The sequence below is a fragment of the Callionymus lyra genome, chromosome 7 (assembly GCF_982586985.1).
Source record: "Callionymus lyra chromosome 7, fCalLyr1.hap1.1, whole genome shotgun sequence".
In the NCBI taxonomy this organism is placed as follows: domain Eukaryota; kingdom Metazoa; phylum Chordata; class Actinopteri; order Syngnathiformes; family Callionymidae; genus Callionymus; species Callionymus lyra.
The window spans coordinates 27,407,647-27,434,705 of record NC_141824.1 but is presented as its reverse complement, the minus strand read 5'-3'; the positions used below and the strand labels follow the sequence as shown (position 1 = coordinate 27,434,705).

Genomic DNA, 27,059 nt, shown 5'->3' with positions numbered 1-27,059 from the left:
GTGATTTTGTGATCCAATTGTTGAAAGATAATAGCATGAACTTTGGTGAAAAATGTCTAACAAAAATGGAAAATAGTTGTATTGTGTTTGGCTAACATCAAAGTCAAACATCAAAGTATTGTTAGCACATTACCTTTACTTTTAATATTTAGCTAATGTGACCAAAAAAAGACTAAAACAGAGAAAAATGTTAAGTTGTTTATAAAAGGATATAGAATGTAATTATTTCAATGATAAAACTATTTCTTATTAATTCAACAATAATTAAAATATAACACAATTTGATTACTGACAAAATAGATGGAAACATATAATTGATTTTATTATTTATTTCTATTCTTTTTAGTTTAATGAATCAACTCTGAATAGCATTTTATTTAACGTGATACATGTTTAAGTAAAGCTTGCAAGTAAACTGGTGTTCGATGTGGATCGAACACAAGGTGACCAAGCGTTTTCTGCAGCCGCCCTCTACTCTCTGTAAGTCACTCCCTCAACACATCAGGAACTCCTTCTCACTTCAGATTTCTAAATCACTCCTCAAAACCCAATGTTTAAAAATGCGTACTCTTAATTTTCATCCTGTACTAAGTCCTTTTGTGTCCTATATTATTATTATTTATCATATGTACTGTTTTGGTTTTTCTGGTTTTACTCAGAATAAACTCAATCGGCCAATGGAAATGTGACACAAAAGCAGTAAAGCTTGAAACCAGACAAAGGAGAAGAGTGGATGGGAGGCAAGCAGAGGTCTGAAGGGGTGCCCGATAAATGACATTGTAATTCTGTGAACATGGCTTATAGCGTCGCCCACCACCATTAGAGAAAGAGGGAAAACAGGGGAATGTTCACCACTTTAGCCAGCCATGCTTCTCTAATGGTGTGTGTGTTGGTGTGTGTGGATTGTCCACTAAGTGTGTGAGGGTGTCTTTGAAACAGCTTATAGCCCATGAAGAAGTCACACTCCTTGATTTCTGATCGAACAGCTTCTTTAAAAGCAACTCTTCTATAATATGACAACCAAGAGCAATGAAACGCTTGTAATGATCTGAAATGGTGGTAAAGGGCCGTGTTCAAGAAAACAGCCTTGGATTATTAATTTGTACATGCAAACGAATGATCAATAAAGCAACTTATATATCATAAGCGGCTGAGCCCCCGAGGGTCGTCCCACAAGAATCTGAACCAACCTGAGAGGCTGCCGCTTCGCTCTGAGCTGTTGTGAGAGCTGGTGGTGCTGAAATCTTGTGATTGGTTGTGTGGGATTCTACTAGACAATCCGTCGTTCATTCGGTAGTCAGGAATGAAAAGGAGGGCTACAGTGGGGGTTAAGAGGGCAAAAATCACAGTGGCGTCAGGAGGTCAGCAGTAGCACATGCAGACATGCAGTTAGAGCACAGAGCAAGCAGGATTGATCACACAAAAACACACCAAATCTAAACTATCTTTGGGTCGGACGTATAGTGATGAATAGGTATATCTTAATACCTAAAACAAGTATTGTCATATTTTTACCTTACTATTCCAAACTAAATCTCAATGTTAATATAATGGCTTTTCATGTACTGTAGATCAGAAGTGTAAGTAAGTAAGTAATAGTTATTTGTAAAGTGCTTTTCTAGACCAGGGTCACTAAGCGCTTTAACAATCAAAAACAATACACAGTTAAAATATATATAATTTAAAAGGCCAAGACACATAAGACAAACACAGGAGTCAAAGTAAATCAGGGAAAAGTCTGCACAAATAAAAGTGTCTTAAGAAGTGTCAGACTCAATCAGACAAGAGGCCAAAATGTTAAACACTGCTCAAATGGTATTTATATAGTTTCACTAATTAGTATTGTTAATACTAATTTTATGAATGGACTTTGTACTTAGGGTCTCAATACATAAATGCATTTTAAACCAGTATTAAATGTATAATAAGCAGACTATATATGTCTAAATCTCATGCATATCACTGACTGGGTTTGGCTTCCAGTCATCGAGTTTCAGACAAGATAATGAATATCTCAAATAAGGATTCAAGAATTTTTACATTGGCTTAAAAGCTAATTTAAACATCAAGTTCGTCTTACTGTTGTTGCAGGAGTTCTTGTCGGGCAGGGAGTAGCCCAAGTTGGCCATCTCCTGCTTGGCCTGAAGCGAGGCCTTCCACTGAGCCTCTGGCAGGTCCACAGCCAGCTCGTGGATACTGCTGGAGTGGAGGATCTGTGTGGTGGCGTAGGGAGTCGCCTGGGAGGTTTGGCTGGGGCTGTTATAGTTGGCTTTGGTGGTGAAATCGATGCTGCTGTAGATGGCGCCGTCAGACAGCATGGTGCCGGTCTTGTCTCCTTGCCCATTGGGGAGATCTAGAAGTGAGAAATCAATTATTGAAACAGTGAAAAGATTCACGTTAAAATAGTACTGGAACAAAATGAGAAACTAATATCGCTTAATGCCAGATTTTCTTTTTTGTTTAAACCTCGTGTAATATAAGATCCCTGAAAACAAATTGTCTTCAAGTATCCCTTGTGTTACTTTTGGGTCAAGATTAACAAAATCCTTGGCTTTCATAAATAGATATGCAGTGGTGGGATACCACAAACACATTTGTCACCTTGAACCCTGAGAAACAACGGTTAAAAATGTGAACGACTAGCTTTCTTCTTGAATAAGTGTTGTACAACTTGAGCTCAAGCATGTTTTCTTTGTTTCGATCAACTCATTGCAGTAGCTGCGTTCTACTAGTGGATTTTTACTGCCATTGTGAGTGCAGTCATTGGACAGTTCCCATTTTCTTCAATTCCCTTTGCAAGATCTAGAAGTTATTGGACAGAGAAGCTTGTGTAGCTCTTGATGCAGCTGAGTCTGATCTGTGTTTGGGTGGTTCTAACTCCTAAAAATTTTTTTTTTAGTTGTTCTTATCAAAGCAGAGGAGGCAACATCATATTCATTATTTTTGTGTTGGAATTGTCATATACAGCATCTAGATCCACCATCTTGATGTGTACAAATACACTTCAGCTGCATCCATGAGGAATAATGCGACTCTGCGTGGGCGAGATGGGAGACGGAAAGTGAGGAAAGCAGGAAAAGAGCAGACCGGCTCTCTTCTTAGTCTATGGTTTGCATGCTCAGTGAAGGGAGGATGATGTACAGCCGTGGCGGAAGTGTCCGCATCTGCGCCAGTCATGCTGTGCCTGTCCTTCACGACTGGATGCTCAAGACCATCCTTCCCAACACCCATCCACCCTCTTCTCCTCTGCCCATCTCTACGCTCATATTCTCTCCATGTGAGGTATGTGCTGTGACACCAGGCGAGAGTCGTCGCCATTAGTCACCCGGCTGACAGTGGCGGCGCCTTCCCTGGCTGTGCTGGCGTTGATATATAAACACATCTGAACACGCGATATGCATATATGTATACATCTCACGGGCACAAAGTGAACATGATAAACAAGAGCTCAGCAGAGCAGGAAGGAAGGCAATCTTTTATATCTAATGGTCCTCTATCTCTTGTGGGACCCACCACTGGTGGGCTGGTACTCACCTGACCGACCGAAGTTGCTCAGATCGTTCGGTCCTCCTGAGCTACTGTTGACAGGCAGGCTGGTGGTCGGCCAGGAGTCGGCTAACCAGGGGTATCCCGGGTCGCTTGCGTTCAGCAGTCCTGGTCGGCTGTTGAGAAAACGGTAAAGAGATTATCGTTTATGTTTAAATGTCAGCCGTGTGTTTATTATGCACGGATTAATTCTCCGCCTCAATCCGAGGGAGCAAATTCAATCAAAAAACCTCCATAAATGTTACACCATTGTGTGCATGAGCATGATAAGCCTTAAAAGTCATTCAAGAAATTGAGAGGAAAATATGTATCGCCTTTTACAAAGTTGCTTCAGGCCATCACTACCCTTTTAATCTTCTTTCCCTGCTGGGTCTTTGTCGAAACAAAACCACACTGAGAGGATAATAATTGAAGCGTAGTCTTTCTGCACATGTGTGCACGTCTTTACTCTCTCATTAGCATCGGTCGCTGTCCGCTGTGTTTTTCCATCAACCCCTCGCAGCGATGTCCAGCCCATCTAAATCTTATTTGATGATACGTCGAACTCCCCGTCGGGATGGATGACTACACTTGTGGTACGCGGGGGATACAGGAGAGGACGGCTTCGTTTAACAGGTGTTGTGTCCCTCCTTTGGGAGGTGCGGACAATAAAGGCGGCCATTAAAACTCTAACCTGTCATGGGTGACTGCTGAGAGTCCATTAGCCCCACTTTACTGTACAATCACGTCTTAAGGTTTGTTACAACGGACTGTACAAATGGAATTTATTCATTATGAATGCTAAATGTGTAATTACGTGCCACACTATAAGTGTGATAAAGTCGAGTCAGTTAAAAAATGTAAAGTGCTCTGGGAATAAACTCTATTTTTGAAGGGAGGGATAGCCACAAAAGAAAGGGTGGAAAAGCCACATTGAAAGACCAGATAATAAAAAAGCAAGTTTGGTCTCCACAATGAAAGTCATATTAAAAAAATATTGCAATTGTTCTTTTGCGTAAAACTGAATCATTTTTTTATGTCCTTTGGTTATCTGTCTTTCAGAGGGCTGAGGCTATGTTCTGCGAGGATTGCTTATCTGTGCTTCCTGTTTTGATCATCATAACTGCTAGCAGAAGCAGAATTTGAAACCTCTTTCAATTGTGGTACAGTTATTCTCCTGATTGTTACTACTTCTTTATTTGTGTCTTGTGTACTGCATTTTTGTACGCCTCGGTTTCCCCTTACCGCTGCATATTTCTGTAAGTAGTTTCCAAGTTTTCTCCCTTTTTCATTTATGGTTTTCAGTTTCTGTCTTTGAGTTCTGACCACTACCTTTGGACACACGTTTGGAACCTTTTCTCATAGCGTGTTACATTAAATCTTTAAACAATTTTGTGACCACATTCTTTTTAAGTTATTTTGTATGTATTTATACTTTTCTTGTGCACTGTAATTTTTCACTTATCCCCATTGGTACTACTTATGTTCATGAATTAGTTAGTAAGTTAGTAATTGTTCAATTCTCATGTTTATTTCGAAATCCTCGTTCATTATTGCTTCTTTATTTCAAACAAAGGCATAAACAAATTTTCCATCAGTAAACAGCACAGCCTCCTCTGAAGCCCACTACACCCTGCTGTCAGGGACCAGCGGTTCTGCATGTACTAGTCCTCAGATACACATGTGCACTCTGAGACGCGGCAGGATCACGCTAGTTAGCAGTCTGGCTGCCTGATGGCGCTTTTTGTCTAGGCTCCAGTGGGGTGATGTGTTGGCTCTGAGGGACCCGGAGAGAGTCAAGCCCCGAGGACAGAAGCAGGTAATGGGTACGCTGCAGTCAGTTTCTCCCTCAGCCACAGGTCCTAATGAGAAGAGTTTTACCACAGAGCAGGGCGTCCAAATCAACTGCAGCCCTGGCAAGCTAAAGAAGCCATGCTGTGGTTCCTGAATACCAAAACAGGCCCTTAGGGGAGACAAGTCATTCAAATTGATGGCTGTGCATCAGACACATGCACTTTTATCGGGCAATACATCTCTCCCCACACCCTCCCACTATATAACAAGCTGCCAGGACACCACACTCCTGCTATAGCATGTTTTCCTCTTCTTTTCTCTTTTTATTCAGCTGAAAAAATGTTTTTCCAACATCACTTCAATGCTCTTTGAGTCTTTTAAATCGACAAGGGCAGCGACAGTAGTGCCTCAGTACAATTGGTTTTTCATCCTTCCCACTGCTCACATTTCAAATGGGTGGACCGTCCTTGTACATATCACACAGACATATTTGAGTGAGGATAATTAGAAAAGGACTGTGAGTGAGTGTCTGTACACTGTGTGCGTGAGAGAGATGGTGAGATAATTGCTCCTGTGGGAGGGGGATGAAGGGTCACGCGTCTGATGAAGGACTTCGACAGGCGTCACATATTTGATAAAATAAAACTAAAAAAAATCGAAATCACAGGAAAAATAGGTTTCAGTCAAGCTTCACCCTCAGTAATGATGTCACTATGAGCTGAAATAGAAGGTTATGGTTGGGATCGTTTTGACATTTTTAATGATGACCCTGTTAAGATCGTCAACCAAATTAGTATTATATCTGTTTTGATAGTGGAGCCACAGTTGAAGGACAGATTTTTAACATTTATACATGTCTTTAAAACGATTTGGGGAACAAACCAGACAATTACACATCTTGCCAGTGTAGTCATAAGTTAAGAAATATCTATTTACAAGAGGGAAATTCAACTATAATTAATCAAAAGTTCAGTCCCAACATGTAAGAATATGAAATATCTGTGAAACTATTGTGTAACCGATGTTTGTGCTTGTTGACGAATGTTGTGTATCTGACGGTTCATGCCAAGATCCTAGTAATGAATGTTAAGATGTAGGAAGAAAGATTGTGGATTGAAGCAGAGAAAATTAGTTTTGTATTCTTCCCAGAGACTTCTTTACATATAGAATGTGGAGCTCAGTCATCCAGGATAGACTCAGATTAGAGTACATGCTCCGCCTTTAAAGAGAGAAGAAAGATGAGAAAGTATCTCTTTGTGATGCCTCCTGAAAACACCCAGAAGACTTTCTCTGGATTCAAAGAAAATATCTACAGTTTCTTCCTAGGCTTCAGCTTTTGTGGATCAGTTGCTAAAGAGGAAGATGTTAAAATGAGTTTATGGCACAAACAAATCCATACTTTCTATGTTACATTTTGAAGTTCATGGGTTTTTCAACAAGCTACATCCCTGAATGAGGACAGTTTAGGATATTATAAAGAATGAATCGCATTAATACGAGCCTGAAAGTTTAAAGTTGTTTATTTAGAATTTCCAAAACGTCATAGCCAATAAAAAAGCATTACTGCCTGGGAGAGGGGTTTCCAAAGGGCACTCAAGTTTAATGCTCACCTGAGGTAGCATGGTTTTATTCATATTAAATATTCACCCTATATTTGCAATCTTGGTGACATTTGCAAAACAACAATTACAACTTTACATGCAGTTATGGCATCAGGTTGGAAAAGGAATATGCAGTCAGCTTCTCTATACATTCCGCGACACAACTTTATTAAGAAGTATAACAGCTCAGAGCTGTTCATTTTCCTGTCAGACACCTCGGCTACTTGTTATGTGCACACACATAAATACAGCTCAGGCAGCTGACAGTGAGCTTACCATAAATACTCCTGGTGAGCGATACTAATTTGCAAGCAACTTCATAAATCAGGTGTTTATGGTTCCGGGAGGACGTGTGAACGGAAAGTGGAGGGATTAGTAAACACTCCAAACAATAAGGGGGAGAGGATCGTGCTGTGTGTCAAGAGTGAGGGTACCATTTAGCATTCAGATGTCAAGGAATCTCCACGGCAACCGCTCGAAATGACACCATCACTTACAGCTCCGCCCATGCCTTCTGCCAATAGGAGCGACTCTCCCTTGCTAAAATATTGATCAGCATCAGGATAGGAAGTTATTGCTACCCTCTAATTACCAGCTGACTATTGGCAAGAGGATAAGTAATGAGCTGGTATCAGCTTTTTATCAATTTCGATTGGGCAGCCAATGTCAGACCGTCCAGGTCCCGCAATCTGGCGGCTATTCATCTTCCATGAATCATTTATTCTGTGATCGATTAAGTGTAATTGTTCAGTCAGAGCAATTTGGCAGCAGCCAATGAGAAACTGAAAACAGATGCAGCTTCATTTGCTATTGTCTAATTAATGCAATAAACAGCTCATGTAACAAATGAACACATTTTCCTGTGATACGCTGCACGTTCTCGCTCTCGCGGCAGATGGAGAAGTCGCAACATCTGGGATTTGATGGTTCTGGAGCGACTAGCGGATCGAAGTGTCGGAGTGTTGTGAAAACTGTGGCAGCTCAGAGTGAGGAATAAAACGCGCCACCGACACAGACATTTTAAATGCCATCCGCTGAAGTGAGAATCAGAAGCACTTATGTGGAAAATTAGGAGGAAAAACACTACAGCAGAAAGTTGATGGGAAAAAAGGGGTATGGCGGGGAGCGTGGTTAATTCATTGAGAGGCTGCTCCGGCTTAGAGGAGAATGAGGCTAAAATGAGGTATTTAGTCAAACAGTCATGAAAAGAACAGAAAATGAGTTTGTACAGAGTCACATGGGTTCAGGATTAGAATTCGTCTTCACACACACGCACGCACACACACACACACTCAGAAGGCACACTAATACACTTGGACGAGCTTGGACCTTTTCATTATAGGTTTATTTCGATTTTATAGCTGGAGAACTGCTGCCATCAGTGAGTGCCTTTGTCCTCTTTTCCAAGACAAACTACATGTTCAATAAGTGGCAGTTATTCACCATTACCGTAAGTTTCTGACTGTGTAACAACTGGGCAAATGGAAAGAAAAGGCAAATAACACATTTTCTTCTTAAAATGTAAACTTTAAAATAGTTTACCAAGATGTCAAATTTAAATGTTCACTCCTGGACTTTTTTTTTTAAATCGTCTGCCAGTTGATCAACTGTGTCAGGACTTGAAACAATAATAAAAAGTACAACTGATTTTTGATGGTTTTAAGAGAGATTTACTGCCCAATCGTCTCACTCCCTCTTAGTGAATGCATTACCATCATTGCCCATTAATTCTGTCTATAAAAAGCTATAAAACATTTATTAAATCAAACTTATTGTCCAAGTGTTACTTTACTGAGAAGCCTGTGTGCAAGTTTATCTAGTCTGTGTGTATGCGGTTCTAGTGCAGGGGAGCTCGATGCTACCGTAATGACTGTTATAGAAGCACAAACCCTTAGATCATATATTTTCTACACAGGACAGACCTCAGAGGAGTTAAAGCAATTTGAAATGTGCATCTTGAATCCTATTACGTGATGTCAGTCGGAGATAATAAACTATATTGTCGGGGAATAAGACTAACCTAATTTCAGTTTGGTTGCCAGCAGTAGGATGAAAAAATGTAAAAGAAAGTGTTTTCTTCATTGATGTTATGACTTTAAATCAAGGGTGTCTAAAAATAGTTGAGGCCAATTGTAAACAGTGACATAAAACATCTTCATTCAGAACCTCACAATAAAAGCTCAAATCTCTATCTGGTTCAATAACTTCTTCACAGACATACATGACTATTTGTTTGTCGTATGACCACACTTTGTACAATAACATCATGTGATCAGTGTGTTAAATCCACCTGTGGACTGGCTCGTTCTGGATTGTTTGAGAGGTGCATGTTTCACCTAGTCAGGTGTGATAAGGACAAGACAGACTAAAAGGGATCACTTGAACATCTATTCATTGGGATGCGGCCAGTTCCCTCGTCCACCGAAACCGAGCAGTGGTTACTGGGGTGCAGGCAGCGTACCTCCACACACCTCTCCCCCGGGTAATTATTTTTACATTATTACACATGCTCAGATCCTGGCCGTCTACGTGAGGTGACAGGCAAATTTATCACTCCAGGGGGCTTCTGGGTTGCCTGCAGCCAACGGCCGAAGATAAATGAGAAAATAAAAGCACTCTGTGCTTAAATTGTTTCTGTTAATTCTACTGAGGAGATTTATGAGATCATCTATGGATGCATGAACCGGGATGTGCAAGATATATGTGTGTTTGCATGGTAAGCACATGAATACGCATCAATCCATTAAAGTTTTTTTTTTTGTTGCAGTTCACTGCATTATTTACATGTATGTAGATGAGAGCTGCAAGATAGAGTATGCAGTGTTTGGATGCCGATACTCTGTACCGTAATGTTACCAGTTCGGACTTACCAGACTCAAAGCCAAACAGATTTTGTTGCCATTATCAGTTTTCATGTAATTTTCTATGGTGAATATTTCCATCTTAAATACAAACAATCAAGGGGTATATAAAAATGAAGTCATGGCAGACTGAGTCACGATCAGAATTCCCCGGCAATGTTTAGCCCCAAAATAATACTGACAGAATGTTACATTTTGCACCCGAATGTTTCATTTTTAAGCACCAGCACCATTTCAAAAGTACCTGTTTGTCACCAGTATTAGATGAGACAATACGCATTCCTAGTTTCCATTATTGCATGCATTTGCAACAAAGCCCAGATGGGGCTGTGGATGAGCATTGATGCTAACATGACATATGACATTAGGTGTTAGTGTTGAAATAGCAAAAAGACACTCACCTTCCATTGCCCATCAGACCACCGTCAACTCTCTGGAATGTAACTACACTCAGAAGAGACAAAAAAAGAGAAGACAAATGCACATTTAGAGAGAGTTCAATGTGGAGAACAAACAAAGATACTAATTGAGTCAATGTCAATTGTCCAGAGTCCTCTCTTCACCTACACAGCAAGAGAGTTAATGAAAGGACTAATTGACGACGACGTCTCTCGGCGTCCGGTGTCTTCAGCGGAACCGAGAGGACAATAATAAGGCCTGCTTATTGCATCGCTCAAGTGGAGACGTCACGCGTGGCTCAAGGACAGGACGTCTGATGAGAACGAGAAACTCATTTCATGTTTCTTATTTCGCCACTGAGTTATTATCAGATCTGTGATTAAATCTGGGCCCAAAATGATTAGAAAAAGGAGAGAACTCATTAATCACATTGTGTTTTGTAGCAACAAGCCGCTATAGACGACACGCATGTGGCCTGTTCCATTACACTGATCTATAGATAAGAGGAGGCGCCCTTTGTCAGCGGCAAGTAAAACTCCACGGCTCAATGTGAAAGACGGCCGTGAAGCTTCCATTTCTGCTCAACCGGCATGATGACAAAGCAGCAGCTTCAATGCATGACAGGAGTTTTTTGGAAATTGACCTCCTTGCAAGAGCAAAAGAGGAAAAAGACAAACAGTCAAGAGAGAGGGAGAAGAACTGTTAGTAATTTGGCTGGTTTGTTCCACAGATGGAGATAAAAGAGACAGAAGCAAGAACATTCCAGCACTTTGTTCAGTTTCAATCAAAGACTCAAGATTGGGAGGCGACAAGGAAGTAAACCCCTTAAATCAACATCAAAATTGCTCTTTAAGAGATGGAAATCAAAGATTTATATAGTAAATAACAACAATGAGTTCCCTATTTCTACCTTTTTTTAATCTGGTACTTTTTATTTAAGGTATATTTTATTTTTTCCATTATTAACTAGGTTCAATTAAACCAATTAAAAGTGAAAATCTAAAATATTTTAAAATATTTTGTAACTGACTTAATAGTTCTCAGAAATCTAGGGTTATTAAGAGGTCAAACCTATTTCAGAGAGTCTAACTGAACAGGGCAGTTCTGAGACTTCTTTAAATGAGTTCACTCATATAAACTTAAATTCGGCCATCATTTTCTTTACTTTGCAAGTCTTGAACTGCGCCAGCTTTCATCCTGATGTATATATATGTGTATAAAAAATTGTATTTAAATATTGTAACCCAGAAAAAAAGAAAAGAAAAAGATCTTAAAAAATAGTATCACATCATTTTGATATAAAAAGGCTACTAATGTTGCAGAAGAGTTGAATGAACCCCAAGCCTATGGGGGGAGCCACAGAGCGGATCAATGCTAAATGTGATAATGTAAATTGTTGTAAAAATGAACAGATCTTAGCTCTCTGAAAATGTTAGCCTAAACATCAGAACAGTGTTATTACCAAATCAGAATTTCAATGAGGCGGATAAAAAGATGACGTGTCAGACGAACATGACAACCGTTTGACAGTTCTGGCTAAATCCATCTCTCTTTGTTCGCCACCTACAAACTTGCATTTTAGAATTCTTTGCCATTTGGACTGACAGCCGAATGAGGTGGAGGCGAGCGGAGGACGTGCAGCTTTTGAAGTCGCTATCTATGCTCGGGCACATTTCTAGGCCAGCGTGAAACACTTTTATGTTAGCTGGAGTGACATGACGGCACGGCGGTCGTTCTTGCCTCCGTCTTCTAGACCGTTTTTTTTTTCTACAATAGGAATACAGATTAATCCCATTTAATAAGCATTAAAGGGGGAGGAAATAATCAGCGTATAAAAATTCCATCAAATCTCCTCCCTGCTGGCAGCAGTGTAGTGATTCACTCGCCCTCACGCCTCAGGAGAGAGAGAGACAGGACACTCAATGCATCAACTAATTGTCAATAAAGGGAAGAGCAGAACTTAGTGACTCTTCATCATGCATCTAGAGACCCTGCTCATCATGGACACTTCACTTTTCACTTTGTTTTGTGTCACTGAACACATTGAAAGTTATTGGACTTGCTCTTAATTTAAGCCGGGAATAAAATATATAATAACGTTTTTAATTTTTATCCATTATACTGCAATGATCAAATTACAACTAAGTATCATTTTACAAATCAGAATATTATTTTTATTAATTTAATGCAGCACTTATTGTATCTTTTTGCATCTGTTTGTTTTGTGACATTTAAATATACAGTATAGTTATTATTTATGTCTTACATCATTTTTCATTTTTAGGTAACAAATAAAAATTAATTTTCTTAACCTTCCCTTAATATCTTTAGGGGACACCTATTAACAATGTATGTAATTCAATCGACCACACGATATTTAACTTTAAACATTAAGTAACAAAGATGAATGATTACTGATAAATAATAGGAAGATTAGAACAAAAAAGCTTTTAAATAAAGAATAAATGTCGTTTCACCAACACCTAAAATGAAAAGTGAAAAAAGACGTCACCTGATACCCAAATGAAATAAAATGTAAATCTACAAAATAGTTTTAAAAGTAGGTAAAGAAGGGATTCAGGCATGGAAGGAGAAAAAGAGTCAGTTACAAGGAGACACAGGAGGAAGAAAAAGGGATGAAATACGAGTCAAAAATACAGGCGATGAGATGAGAAGGTTGGTCAGATGGTTTCCAGGGTTTGGACTCGGCTAAATACAAATCTAGATGATTAGAGATGATGATCTGTCCATGAAGCATCTGAAGGAAAGATCTAATCAGAGATGATCTACTGAGGGGAAGGAGGGGCTGTGGCGTGGAGTGAGGAGACAGGACAAATGAACAGTACCTGCAGGGGTGAAGGTGAAGGAGTGAACTGCAAAACAAGAAGACAGAGAAGTTGTGCGTTAAAAGCCTGCGGAGACAAGCGGCTGCAGTGGGGGGGTCAGAGTGAAAGCCAGCGAAGCGTCCAGCTCAGAAGCCACGCAGATGTGGAGATGTACGGACATTGAAGGAGTGAACACGGATGACACAAACAATAAAGCAAATATTAGCGAATCAAGCCTGTTAGTGTGGGTTTTAATTAAATCTCTCGGAATGTCGTATCGGAAGAAGGTCACTGGATGAGATAGCGAGGTCACTGCGTGGGAGGAGAGTTGGACCAACTCCAGCTTCAGCGACCAGCACTGCCCACTCATGTCGTCCACCTGGGGCTATTGAGCAACACCGTGGGTGGGTTTGTCAAAAAAGTGAAGCCCAGTGTAAGTGATTCAGGCTGACACTGGTCTGCCTGTCGAGCTGCACAATCTTGCCGCGATATCAGGAATTTTTGCTTTATTGAGTGTTTTAAACGTTTTTTTTTGTTTTTTTTTCAAAGCAGTTGGTCTAACCTGCGTAGTTGCTCAGACCCTTCCTCTTCTGTCTCCTCCAGTACAGCCAGCTGCTGAAGCCCATGAGGATGAGCCAGCAGGCGCCTCCGATGCCGGCGATGAAGGCGGGCTGTTTCACCACGTCCGTGATCTGCTCCGTGATGCTGTTGTTACGGTTACCATGGATAATCACGTCACGGAATTCTTTACCTGAGAATCAAGAAAAGGCCGGGTTAACTACTTCCCTTTTTCAAATAAGATACAACCTGGACCATACGTAAGTCCAGAGGAGCCTACACCCTGAACAGGATGTCAGTCTGTCGCAGGGCATGAACTATTTTATTTCACACTTATCTTTTGAAAATTGATTTCCTGTTTATTCTGAAAAAAGGTTACTTGTAGGACTCAATTTAATGTATTCTCCTTTTGTTCTTTTTGTAATTCTCAACTTTCAACAAGCATTGTAGCAAATTAACTTAAGCATTAGAAGGCACACAAAAGCAAACAATGTATGTGTATCGTTGTTGCGGTATCAATATTAGTACAAGTCATTGCAGACTGTAGAATTACAGACCTAATTTTTTAAAACTTGATGTCTGTTTAATCTGATTTATGTCATTATAATGTAAGGTAAGAATTTCAAAAGTTATGAGTCTGAATTGCACCAAGAGTCACAGATTATATTACATCTATTTGTGGATTGTGGGAGTGCCTGTAACTGAGTTTCCACAAGCTATATGCAATTAGAAGGATACTGTGGTTGTTCGTCATTATGCTAGGCAAAGCATCGTATCATCATCTCCTTCCTTTTTCTTTTTAGAACTTTTTTTGTTATGAACTACAAGTGTTTTCATGTTATTTACTTCATTCTACTGAACAGTAGGTATTCGTACAATTTAGTTTAAGTAATAGTTTTCATCATGAGAGCTCAGTGGTCAAGACACACAATTCAGTGTTGTTGTGTAACACTATTCAGCAGAGCTGACCACACAGGTGTTAATGTCTGTTTGTTTATAGAGGTAGAAGAAGCACCAGCGGTCTCTGATAATGTGACCTCCAGCCAACCTAAGTTTTACCAAAAAAACAACGCTTTTTCTCATCCTGAGATATTGACCTGAGAAAGTTGAAGAGCAACTGTCGAAATATCTGCCGGAGAACACAAAACAACGCACACAGTCGAGAGTAGGGAAAGACAAGGACGGAGAGCTGATAATAACCCAGAGGTGAGGCGCTTGTTTACTCGGCTCAGCTTCTCGTTTTCTCATAAAACAGACTTTTGTGAGATGAAAGACGTGGAGGCGTATTGATCCTCGCCGGACAGACTGATCCACATATTGACAAGATTGAAAAATGACTTCTGTGTTGTGTTGGATTAACATGACGGCTCTATTCTATTCAGCAAATAGAAGGTTGAATGGGAGTGAGCCGAGGATCACACGTTATTGTGTCCAGGTTTTGTCTTTCGCTGTCGCTGACACTAGGGAAATAAGAACACAGGCTGCCACTTACGGGTCAAAGGAATGAAATCTGCCTCAGCTGCTCATAAATCATCAGCATTTTCTCTCACTATATTATCTTTATGAGGTTTTCTTTACCGATGAAAATAGACTGTGGTTCGCTCCGCACTCCGACCCCGGCGCTCGTGCTCGCAGCAACCTCCACCCGGTAAACCATTCCGACCTGCAGGCCTCCCACCACCACGGAACGAATGGCTGCGTCCACGGTTTTGTTCACATGGAAGCGCGTCTCGTTCCCCAGACACCAAATCTGAAGTGGAGAGAAGAGAGACGCTAGACTCAATTTGAAACAGGGGTGATCGCGGCGGTCGACGGACCTTGTACTCCTGGATGATGCCGTTCTGATGGTCCGGTGAAGGGGGGTCCCAGGAGATACTGATGGAGGTGCTGTTCTGGTTCCCCACCGTGAGTACTGTAACCTGCTGAGGTGGTCCGCTGGGGGCTGGAGAGAGAACATTATCAGTTGAAGACCCAACTCATAGTGCAGCAAAACAAAACGTTCATGAGCTCATAAATATTCAAGCGTCAGAGCCCGGAGCCAGATTTGCACCATGCCCTCCTCTCACACACACGGTGAGATGCTCCGGCGATTGCACAGGTAGGAGATTGTCAACATGTCTCATTAGAGATGGATTTACATAAAGCCTGAGCGGGTCTGACATCGTTAACATCTCACCTCCATATCATATGTCATATTCGAGCAGCATGTCTGTGATACGGCTGCATAATTTATAATAATTTTGTTAAACATTAAATATTCATATGGATACAATTAGAGCTGGGACTCTATTTAACAAATGGGAGGGGACAAAGTTAAGGACTGCATCCATTTATTCCCAAAATAGCAATTTGTTCTGACACTTCTTTGACATTTATACCATGTATGTTATTACCAAAAATATCAAGTGGACGGCAGTGATGCATTGATGAGGTCTCATGATAAAGAATCAACTATACCATCATGATGTATTTTCAAAGGCCACTAGATGTCACTCTCAGTTTGAAAATGATGCCAGGTTTAATGCAGAGTTCTAGTGGGCTCTAGTGGGCTCTCAAAATGAAGACACTGTATCATGATACAGTTGATGCTGCATCATGAGGCCTCATCAACCCATCACTAGTGGATAATGTCCTTACTGACACATTGTATAAAAGCAAGTGATATATATTGAATGGTGATATTTTCATTAATATAGACAAGTGCTATATATATAATTATATTAATTAAATTATCACCATTCAATATAATTGTATTGCCTTTTCTAACAGTTAAAAAACATTTCACATAACTTAAGGGGATTGTAAACGTAATGTTGGTCATATGTATATTAAAAAATGTTTACTTTTTTTTCCGTTAATATACATTTTTCAAAATATAACGTAATGAATTAAATCATTCATATTTCGTACTGTGCATTTTCTCAAAAGCCGTATTATTTGTTAATTTTATTTTTTATTCAAAATTAAATAGAATTACAATTATCGTTACATATAGCACGTCTTATCTGTCTTTCAGAAAAAAGGACTCAAAAACATATTTCAAGTAAATTTTGATTATGGGACTAAGAAAAAGTGGTTATATTTATGGTGTTTCTACACTGTGTGTTGTCCAAGTGAGTTCTGAAATGCTCAGTCGTGAAGGCTTTATTTTATAAATAAAATGTTTAAAGTTATTTAAAATAAATAGACATAAAAAGCTACTGAATACATGATTGGCAGATGTCTGCACTCCCTGAGTTCTTTTTACACAATAAATAAATGATTTCATACACATACAGACCAAACAAACGTGGAAGGAAAGAATAATCTGATTCGAAGCTCTGTTCTGACAGAAGTAGAACACATAAAGCACGGAGAACCATCATTTTAGTCGGAGAACATCAGTGTCAGCAAACATATTGACTGATTCAATCGATCACTGCGATGAAAACCAAAGCCAGCGCGGAGAGAAAACCAAAGCAGGTTTTCATAAAGCGCCTTCTCTTGCTATTCCGACGGCGACAATCTCCTGACCGCACAAAGAGGTGAAATAAATAACTGTTGTCCTGACTGGAAATAACGTTTTAAAAATAATGTTTTCTCATTTCCGCAGCGACTGCACGGGGAGCTGCTCCACAGCAGAATACTGACAGGTCAATTACTCGTGAGCTGCCTCTCCCTCACCTCGCCTCCATCCAAAATGGCACATGTCACCCTACAAATCTATGCACATCCCTCAGCACCATTGGCCACACCGGCCCCCAGAGAGGCAGGGCGGCCTTGGCACGGCGGAAGATGAATGGGTCCAATGATGAACCCAACACCTCTGCCAGATTAGAAACAATCTACCATGGGAGCATCTGATGGAGGATCACGCTCAGGCCTCTCCAGCCCCGCATTTCATCTGCGCACTGCAGCCATCAGAGGCAATGTCGTTCAAAGTTAATGTTATGAGTGATTTAGCAGCTTATTATCATGCATATTTGTGCTAAACAATACACATTTTTCATTAGCAGCTCCGCTAATAGAGCCATTAGCCGAGTGATGTATGGCAAGCATCAATGTGACCTCCTGTCTTTTTGTCTACACGCTGCCATAGTGGAGAAGGAAAGAAAACAAACATCCATACGGCGAATGTAAAGCTCTGCTTTGGCCTTGTTCTGCACATCCACCCACATAAATTAACCGCAGCGCCCTGTGAATGTTTACTGTTTAGCATGAAACGGTCGTTTAAAGGGCCATCATGCTCTCGCCATGTGAATAGTGGATTGCAACGGCCTTGACCTGTATCACAACTGCATTATCTTTTAAAATGTTCTACAATACAAATTATTTTTATTTGAGTACTCAAATTACACAAAACAGACTATTAGGTGATGCATCATCATTCCTTAAATTGTAAAACTAAACTTTCTTCTGAGCAAAAAGGTGCAGACAGATAAAAAAAATATCATTATATTCTATTTTTGACTGTGGGAATGAAGGAGAAAACAGTGCATGAAATACACTCATTTTCATTTCATTGTAATTTTGTAAACTGCACTGTTATTACACATTCATACACATACATTAATAATAATAATATTGCTTAACATAAGAAAAAAGTTTATTGAAAAAAGTAGTTCAATGTGACACGCTGCAGTAAAAACAAAGGCTGTATTATTACAATCAATTTCAATATTAAATAAATATAAATTGTTGAAATAATAACAATAATGGTATTTATAATAATAATATTGCTTATAACATAAGTACAGGGTTTAAAAAAAATGTTCAACATTTACAGTTACAGATTAAAGTAAAATAACAAGACAATAAATGTCAATATTAAATAAATATTTTCAATTATTTCATTTCCTACTTTACCCATGAATATTATGTTATGCTATGTCTTCTTTTTAGTGTGGTAGACACACAGTTTAAATGATCAGTTTTCAGTTTTGTCCAATAATTTGCATTTTTGTTCATCCAACATATTAATTTATAGTAGTAATGGTCTGATGATGAAGCTTCATGAAGCAGTGTCATTATTTTCAGAGCCCACTAGATGGCGATCACTGCACTATTTTCCTTTCTTGGATGGCGCCACCTCCTGACCTCTAAACAACATGACACTGCTTCATGAAGCTTCATTGGACCATCACTAATATAAATGTCTAAAAAGAAGAGAAGCAACCTGTAGTGTTTCATAAAGAACTAGTATCAGTTAAAAGCCTATGAAATGAGCATGTGGGACACTAAAAAGACAAAAAAAGCCCTTTTTTTCAACTTAAGCACGTTTGAGTTTTTGTGCCTTTAATTAGGTTCTAAAACTTGTACAGTGGATGAAAGTGTAGAGGCATCATAGAGATGGACGAAGCACTCTCTAATCCTGCATCCGCCAGGACCTTCTCAGGGGACTCTCTAATTATGTTAGCTAATGGACAACCTGAGTTTTAATCACTCTGAGCTGGACTCTATCTATCTAACTGACCCGCTCGGTAGCCCCACAGTCTCTGTGGAGTCTGGAGTCATCCGTTTGATGCTGTATCGGCAGCGAGCAGCCGGCCACGGCTGTGACGGAAATAGAAATAGAACGCGGCTCTCTGAGGGACTGGGATGCAGATAGAGCAGGACGTGTTTTCAACGTGGGTAATAGCTGGGACATGCTGGTTGTTGACGTCCCGAGGGAGGCAAGGTGTGCTGGCATGCTTGTGCGTGCTTGGGGCGGGGATATTGGGACAGTTGTGTGTACATTGGCTGCCTCTGAGGTAAAGGGAGACGAATACGATTGTCCCCAAAATTGTCTGTGATTAATCCAGGACAGAACCTACTGTGGTGAAATATGTTTTAAGATGTTTCCACCAAATGGACAATATCCCAACGTCCCTTAAAATCCTTCACATTATAAGCACCACAATCGTGTAAAAAAAAAAAATATATATATATATTCATTACATTTTAAGGAAATTATGATTCTATAATTTTTTAAATGATAATATATTTTCTGATACAAAAATCAAGATTGAAGTTTGTCCAACAGTTTTACGTAACCTATAATGACTACATGATCCAGCTATTACAAAGATTGTGTGTTTGAGTGTTATCAGGACAGCAGATGCCCTCAAACCCTGACAGGAGCCAAGTTCCTAAGCACATCTTGATGAATTTTCTATTTTTGATAGTAAGATCAATTGTGTTAAACCTTACCCCCCTATGAAGTTCAAATTGAATGGTTCACTTGCTAGCTTTGCTAGTCCAGGTGAAAGTGAAGTAGTAACCTCTTGGATCTCCTTTAGAACATTTTTACAATCCTCGGTTTAAACTCAAAATGTACTTATTTATTTGAGCGATTTTTAAGACCAACTTCTGTCGGCTCTGTGGCCTTGTCACGTCCTGTATGAATCAGGCTCGAGGCGACAGATCATTTTCACGGGAGGAAGTGCGTGTTATGTCCAATCAAAGCTCGGGCCTGTTGCTGCAGGCTGATGGATTAGAAGCGGTAGACACTAACACCACCGATCATAAACAAAAAAAAGGAGCACAGAGAAGGTTTAGGTAGACCAGAGTGGACTTGCACACACACAAGAAAACAGCCATAGGGTCAACTATCATTCTGTGTGACCACAGCACACATGACAGATTTGATATGTCAGAAACATCTGCTCTTCTTCTTACCTTCCTCTGTCGTCCGTGCCGTCTTGGACTCAGAGTCCATGCCTTGGAACTCGTTGAAATAGGGCCGAACCTTGATCTCGTACACGATTCCCTTCTTGAGCGACGACAGGACGACGCTGCGCTCGGACGGGACTTTCACCTCCAGCATCTGCCAGTGTCCCGGTGAGGGCAGGCCGGACGTCTGCCTGTATAGAACTCTGTAGCCCTGGATGAACTGCGACTGGCGATCCACCTGAGGAACCCAAAGAAGACTTTGATCATGGCGTCTTGCTGCACAATTCCGAGAAAATTGCCTGATCTTATCTTGGCTGCTCCCCGACAATAAAGAAAAGGAATGATGTTTTCTGGCAATCGGGCAGGATTGCATTCATGACACTTTGACGACACTTTCTGTTTAACAGCCTCTTAATCTCCAGCTACGACACACTTATCTCAATTAACACCCTTTCCTTACCTCGCACTCTACTTTAACTCAGACTTATTCCCTCTTCTATTAGAAAGACTTTTCATGAAGCCATTTCAAAGGATGGTCGCATGTCTCGCCGGTGTTATAAATACACTCGAGTGACACCGAAAAGCACATTGAGGCATGTAGCAGGCCATCGTTGACTACAAGAGGCAACAATCTGAGATGCACCAGGGACTGGTGGAGGACACGATAACAGCAAATCTGTCCCATTGAAAAGACGAACAGCCAACAAACAGCTCCGGCTTATTTAGCTGGATGGAAAAGGGTGAATTTATGCAGAGAAGGAGTGGGCGAATAACTCATTGTAATGGCTTGTTAACAGTAGAAAAAGTAAGTGTGTCTTTGGAGAGGGATATTAAGCAGCTGTTTTTCTTTTTCTTACTGCAGCTTGAGTAAATCAGCAAAATGGATTCGAAGCTTGGTGGCATGACTTTTGCTAATGGAATGATTTGGGAGTATATAAGTGCTCTAAGAGTGTGAACAAAGAGGGCGCTCAGATTGATTGGCCCGCCGTATTTCCTGTTGGTTGTACCCAGCTTTCAAAAAGCAAAGGTGTGACTTATTACTGAGGTCAATAAACAAGTCGCTAGGAAAACTGCTAATGCGGTTCATTTCAAAATAAGAAACCTGGCGCCCGTGTCAGTATTCCAGTTGTAAATACTCAAGAGTGATTTATCGTGCTTTAATCAAAAGACACGGACTATGTAAAAGAAACTGTCTATTATTAAAATCAAACCTAAGATTGATGTCCACTAATGTGTTTATTCCACAAAATGCGCTTGCGTGAGCGTGTTTGCTTTCCTGCTGCAGTGTATGATTGATGGATTCCTGCATGTTAATAAGAAAACATCTGTTGACCAAACACATTAATTTGAATCTAATTCCATCCACTTTAAGAGCTCGAGGATTGATGAACAAGCAGACATCCACGATGTCTCTTTTGTGGTGGGACGAAAGCATTTTCCCCGCTTTTTGATGTACTTTTAAGCCAGCAGTTCAAAAATATCAAAGCTTGAGGCAGAGGAAATGACCTGTCAGAAAAAATTCCCAACATAAAACTTATAGCAGCCTCGAGGGGAACATTTTGATGGGGAAGATCAATCACTGTTTTGACTCCTCGGTTTCATGAGATGCACAATAGTAACAAATCAATTATCAAAACTATGGTTAATGTGAAATACTTTTTAATGTTGTGAGGGTATGTTTTTACCATTTAAAAAATATGGTTATTGGTTTCATTATAAGCAAAAAGATAAATAAATAAAAGTAATAATAATGAAATTATGTGAATAATACATGATAAAAAAGAAAAACAATGATGGAAATCATATTTAATTTTTCCACATGAGACTGTTTTTGTGTCATAATTTTGTCTTAATGTTGCAATCAATAATGAAATAGTGGATGAAAAGGATGTGAGCAATACACAGTTAAAATATATACTTTAAAAGGCCAAGACACATAAGACAGTAATACAAAGGTTTAAAAGTCTAACATATCTAAAATGCAATGGCAAAATGTAAATGTGTATCTGAAAATTGGGTTTTGAAAAGTGTCAAATAGTAGGTTTTAAGCCAATCATTTCTCTACAAACATCAGAACTGACAGATAAATACTTTTTTTTTGGAAGGAACAAAACAAAGTTAGCTTTGTTAGCTTAAGATTCTTATAGAAATTGAAAATTCACTAAAGGTAACAGTTTGTTTTATGTCGATATTTGGTTCATCATGCAGTTTGAATGGAATCATTTTTCTTACGGTCCACGTGGCCTGGATGCCGGTCGGACTCAGGACAACCGGGTTGTGCAACCGGACGATAACGTCACCAAGCTCTTTCTGGACGTGTCTGTGGTCGACACCCTGAGCTGGAGGACTGATGTCTGTATGAGGAAGACAGAAAGAACATGTTCTGTGAGTCCACCTCTGGCAGAAAGACACTGCTTGAACATCGACCCGCAGTGAAGGAGAGAAGACAGACTGGCAGAGGCGAGTTCCTTAAAAAATGTGCGACTTGTCTGCACTTACTGGGGCTCGACACAGCAGCCACATTAACAAACGAAGTCAGACTGCGCGACAAAGATAAATTGACACGTTGACTCCTCTTTCCAGCTCATTTCTCATTTCGTGCATGCATGTGTTTGATGTTACAAGCAATAAACTGCTTCTGTGTTTGAGGCACGGAAGCGAATTTTAAGCGCCTGAAAACAGATTGTCATTATTATAGAGTGAAGAGGACAAACAAGCTTCTGAGAGTACGACTATAAATCACCAATTGAAACAGTTTCCGCTCAGATGCTGAGAAAAATGATCATCAGTGCTATTAAACATTTTTTCCCAAACATGTTTTTAAATCCCAGAATTTTTCTTTTAAGATTCAAAAAACATTACATCATGCATCTCAGTTTATCACATACTGTAACTCTTTTTTTTAAAGGACCTTTCATATTATGAATGCATGCATGATGACCATTACAAATATCACTAAGGGGCTGAGTTCCCTGGAAGGGAGTGAGACAAAGAGAACGCTGTACTGGAGAACAAATTGTAATAGTTATTTGGTTAGTTTTGTTTAAAACCCATGAAGGATAAAGTCCAATGTTAATTTTGTAAAATAGAATTCAGATTAAAATAGAGTTTGCTTATTCATGTATTTTGAGTGTTCTTACCGTTATGATGAATACTTTTTTCATAATTGTCATAATTTTATCTTCATCCAAAAAGACACACATAAAAACTTCCAAATACTTCCCTGGTGCTTGTCTGTAATGTCTATCTTGTACTGAAGCCTCGATGTGAGGAATTGTACCAAAGAAAATTAAACTGTATATTTTAAAATTAGTGAAATTAACTTTTTTGGCTGAATTATCCCTTTAAAGATTTTTGCTATGAATGATTCCAGTGTGTTCTGATGACTGCAGTCTGTGTTTCTGCAGTCATCAGACTGCTCTCAGATTGGGATGAAGTTACTCTCCATGATAATGATCATTAACACAGCAGGCGCAGCAGTTACTCACTTAGACGACACAAAGTAGATGTTCGGGTTTGACATGATTGTCTTCATGCGGCAGCGGAAATGCATTAAAAAAACGAGCGATGGAGGATTTCTTGGTGTGTACCTTGTGTTCGGACAGGCTCAGACATGGGACTCGGGTCGCTAAGACCGTGACCGCTGACTGCTCTGACCATGAACAGGTAGATGGTGTTGGGTCGCAGCCCCTTCACGGTGAACTGGGTCGTCTTCACGTGGTCTGCTACTGTTTGCCAGCTGTTGCTCACCGACTGACTGCGAGAGGAAACACAAGAAGATGTTTTTACAAGTAGCAATGAGAGTTTGAAGACATTATTAGGTCACAAACCTAAATGCTTCGATGACGTAAGAGGTGACGGGTGATGATCCGACCATCCCGGCCTGCCAGGAAAGAGACACGCTGTTCTTGGTGACGTCGGTGACCTGAGGTTTGGATGGCGGGCCTGGAAGCTGGTTCTCCTCATGGTTCTTTGTCACCACTGCTCCTGTGGATTCTTGATGAAGCAAAGAATGGAAGAAAGTGTGTAATATAACTAAATACCAGGTAAATTACATTAGCTAAGAGGTCACGTTGGAATCATCATAACATCATAGTTACTAGTGAAAAACAACTTATATATAAATGGAAACAATAGCTATGGGTTGATCTAGCCTCATGACACACTGTGAACTGTATCATTTACAGCATCTTACAGCAACTGTATCATGATACAGTGACTTTTAAGGACACAAGATGACACTCTCTGTTTTATAATATTTGGCTCTGAACTACTAATATATATAATAATACAACCTGGCATAATTTTCTTATTGGCCTAGTGGCCTTTTTAAAATGTATCATATGTTATCATGATACAGTTGATGCTGTATCATGACGCTTCATCAACTCATCACTAAAAAAACTGAAAAAAGATTCAATCTAAGAAAAGACATGTGAATTTCTTTAATTTTATATTTTTTATCCAGGTTTAAGTTTAAAATAACTGGAGCTAACATCTTTATATCATATAAAATGTAATTTAGGTACATTTTAGGAACAAATACTAACAGAAAGAAAAAAAAGAAAGATTAGTATTACAAACAAAAACTTCCACAAGTTATACTTATAATTAAACTAGCTATGAATGACCTCATGAGGGCCACATCGGTATAAATGGGGCCACATGCAACCAGATCTTATCTTAAAACTTAGATACTAAGAGCGACACCTTACCTTTGACTTCGAGAAAAGCGCTCCACGATGTTTCCCCGCTGGAGCTGGTGGCCACACATGTATAGATCCCTGAGTCGGAGAGCTGTGACAGAGCAGAGCCAGTATGAAGGTAAATAAACAGGGCGTCATAATACGGCTGTAATCATGTTGAAAGAGACATTCCATTAGAGAGCAATCACGCTGAGAGATTTAATGCGATCGTCAAACAGCTGAAACACCAAAAAGTGATGGCGCGACTTCGCCGCGGCCAAATTGTGTGTCATTTCTGAGTGCCTCAAAGTGCTGACGCTAATTTCCTAATGAATTCCATTTTCTACTCGCCACCCTTCCATCACTTCCCCACAACTTCCCCCTCCTGTTTCCCCACTGTCCTGCCGACCACAACAAAGCAGGGCTAATTAATTTAGGGTGGGCTGCGAGAACCCCCTGGACTGATGACAGCTGGCTTGTCTCTCCATCCCTCTTAGAGCTTTGTTTTTTTATCCAATGCCTTCCCTCCATTTATTAAATAACATGTCAGTGGTCAGCAGCTTTGTCAGGCGTAATAGATATTCCGCCGAGGCCTGGGAGTGAGGAAAGGAGGCCTTTTCAATTTAATCTACTCTAAATGTGGGTGTGTGTGTTCACATCTGTGTGTCTATAAGTGCATGCATGTGTTCCCGCCTACAGCTGGAGACTCTCCAGAACTGCAGCCTGGTTCTTGTAGCTCCACTAAGTAATAGTTTTAAACTATTAGGAAACAAAAATGAGTGCTGCCTATTCATCCGTTCAAAGCTCCCTGATGTCAATCAATACTTGCACAGACAACAGTAGTGTGTGAATACTCTAGGGTGTCTTGATGTTGAACGGCCATGCTACATTAGTGGAATTATTGTTTTCTCGCTTCAGTATGACCACATCTATGTTGATATATGATACAAAGGAAACTGTAAGTGAGATATTGAACATGTTTTCATGAGTTTTTGACTAACCAATGACACAGGAGTCACTTTTCTACTTTCTCTTTTCTATTGGTCATCCATGAATCGTCACGCACAAATTGACAGTGCAAGGAGATGGAGAGTCGGTAGTTAAAATACATTTTCGGAAAGATAAATAAATAAATACTAGTTTAGGGACCCTGAAATGTAAAAAGGCAAGTAAGAATTCTTGCTCAATGTAGGTAGAGTTTAACTTGGATCTGTTCTCAAAAGTACTAAAGTCTATAGGGATTTGCTTAGGTACATATGTGCAACATTAAACATAAAAAATAACATCTAAAACATAAATAAAAATACAATGTCACTATTTACACCGTATATCTAATAACTTACTGTCAATAAATTCTGTATCTTAATTGAAGACAGGCTTTTTCAATACTACACATCATGATTGATTGAAATCTTTACCCTGATGTTCTTGATCTGGAGGCTCCCCAGCTCCTGCAGGGACATGCGTGGGTCCTTCCCCAGCAGACTGACCCCGTCCTTCAGCCAGCTGATGGAAGGGATGGGGTCTCCGGAGGCTTGGCACTTCAGCAACGCCACGCCGTCTGCCCGTAACGTTTGATTGGACGGTCCTTGGCGGATGATGGGCGGCGGTCTGTCGGTCAACACTGCGACACAATATCATCAGTTAGCATTAGCTGCGTTTTTACACTATCTATAAAACGATTGTAATTATAGAAGCCTCTTTTGTAAGCAGCACAACGATCCCATCCGGGATTTGAATGCTGAGTAATGGTTTCTTCTTTCATTGATGTGGCACAAGGACACAGCGTTTCCAGTCACAGCCCGGGTAGCGTTATTTTTACACACCATTACAGACTTTGTGGTGCAGTTTGGCAGGATGCTCCCCCCTCTTGACTCAGCGTGGGTCAGACTTATGGCGTGAATCCTGGGCTTCTCTATGAGGTTGATATCTGGAGCTCCAGGCTTTAGATGAGTCATGTTTGGTCAGAAGGGTTACTTATTGTCCACGTCAAGAGGTTCATTTTAGCAACACACCTTTAGATATTTAGAGTTATGTGTCACATTAGATACGAAGGAAGGATTAATGGTGTCTGACCTGCAGGGGCTAATTAAAGCAACTGGCTAACCTTTCCACACATCATCACACCTTTACTTTCTCTCATGCAGCCGATGTGTGAAGAAAATTCATGATGTTCAGGTG

At 40.1% G+C, this 27,059-nt stretch overlaps 1 protein-coding gene across 5 annotated transcripts in view; it reads right to left on the bottom strand.

The window, feature by feature from the left end:
• The window catches only part of robo2 (roundabout, axon guidance receptor, homolog 2 (Drosophila)), a 305,161-nt gene that overhangs the window by 17,480 nt on the left and 260,622 nt on the right, over nt 1-27,059 (bottom strand). For 3 of the 5 annotated variants that reach the window (XM_087795574.1, XM_087795578.1, XM_087795576.1), the window contains exons 9-22: nt 26,297-26,502; nt 24,909-24,990; nt 24,024-24,189; nt 23,784-23,950; nt 22,426-22,547; nt 20,200-20,431; nt 15,381-15,505; nt 15,142-15,313; nt 13,568-13,756; nt 13,027-13,053; nt 10,183-10,225; nt 3,535-3,662; nt 2,081-2,353; nt 1,191-1,316 (exon numbers count right to left, since the gene is read on the bottom strand). In XM_087795574.1, coding sequence (XP_087651700.1) covers nt 1,191-1,316; nt 2,081-2,353; nt 3,535-3,662; nt 10,183-10,225; nt 13,027-13,053; nt 13,568-13,756; nt 15,142-15,313; nt 15,381-15,505; nt 20,200-20,431; nt 22,426-22,547; nt 23,784-23,950; nt 24,024-24,189; nt 24,909-24,990; nt 26,297-26,502 — 2,058 coding nt within the window. The remainder of the gene's footprint in view (nt 1-1,190; nt 1,317-2,080; nt 2,354-3,534; nt 3,663-10,182; nt 10,226-13,026; nt 13,054-13,567; nt 13,757-15,141; nt 15,314-15,380; nt 15,506-20,199; nt 20,432-22,425; nt 22,548-23,783; nt 23,951-24,023; nt 24,190-24,908; nt 24,991-26,296; nt 26,503-27,059) is intronic. The other 2 variants (XM_087795577.1, XM_087795575.1) reach the window with 2 other exon arrangements.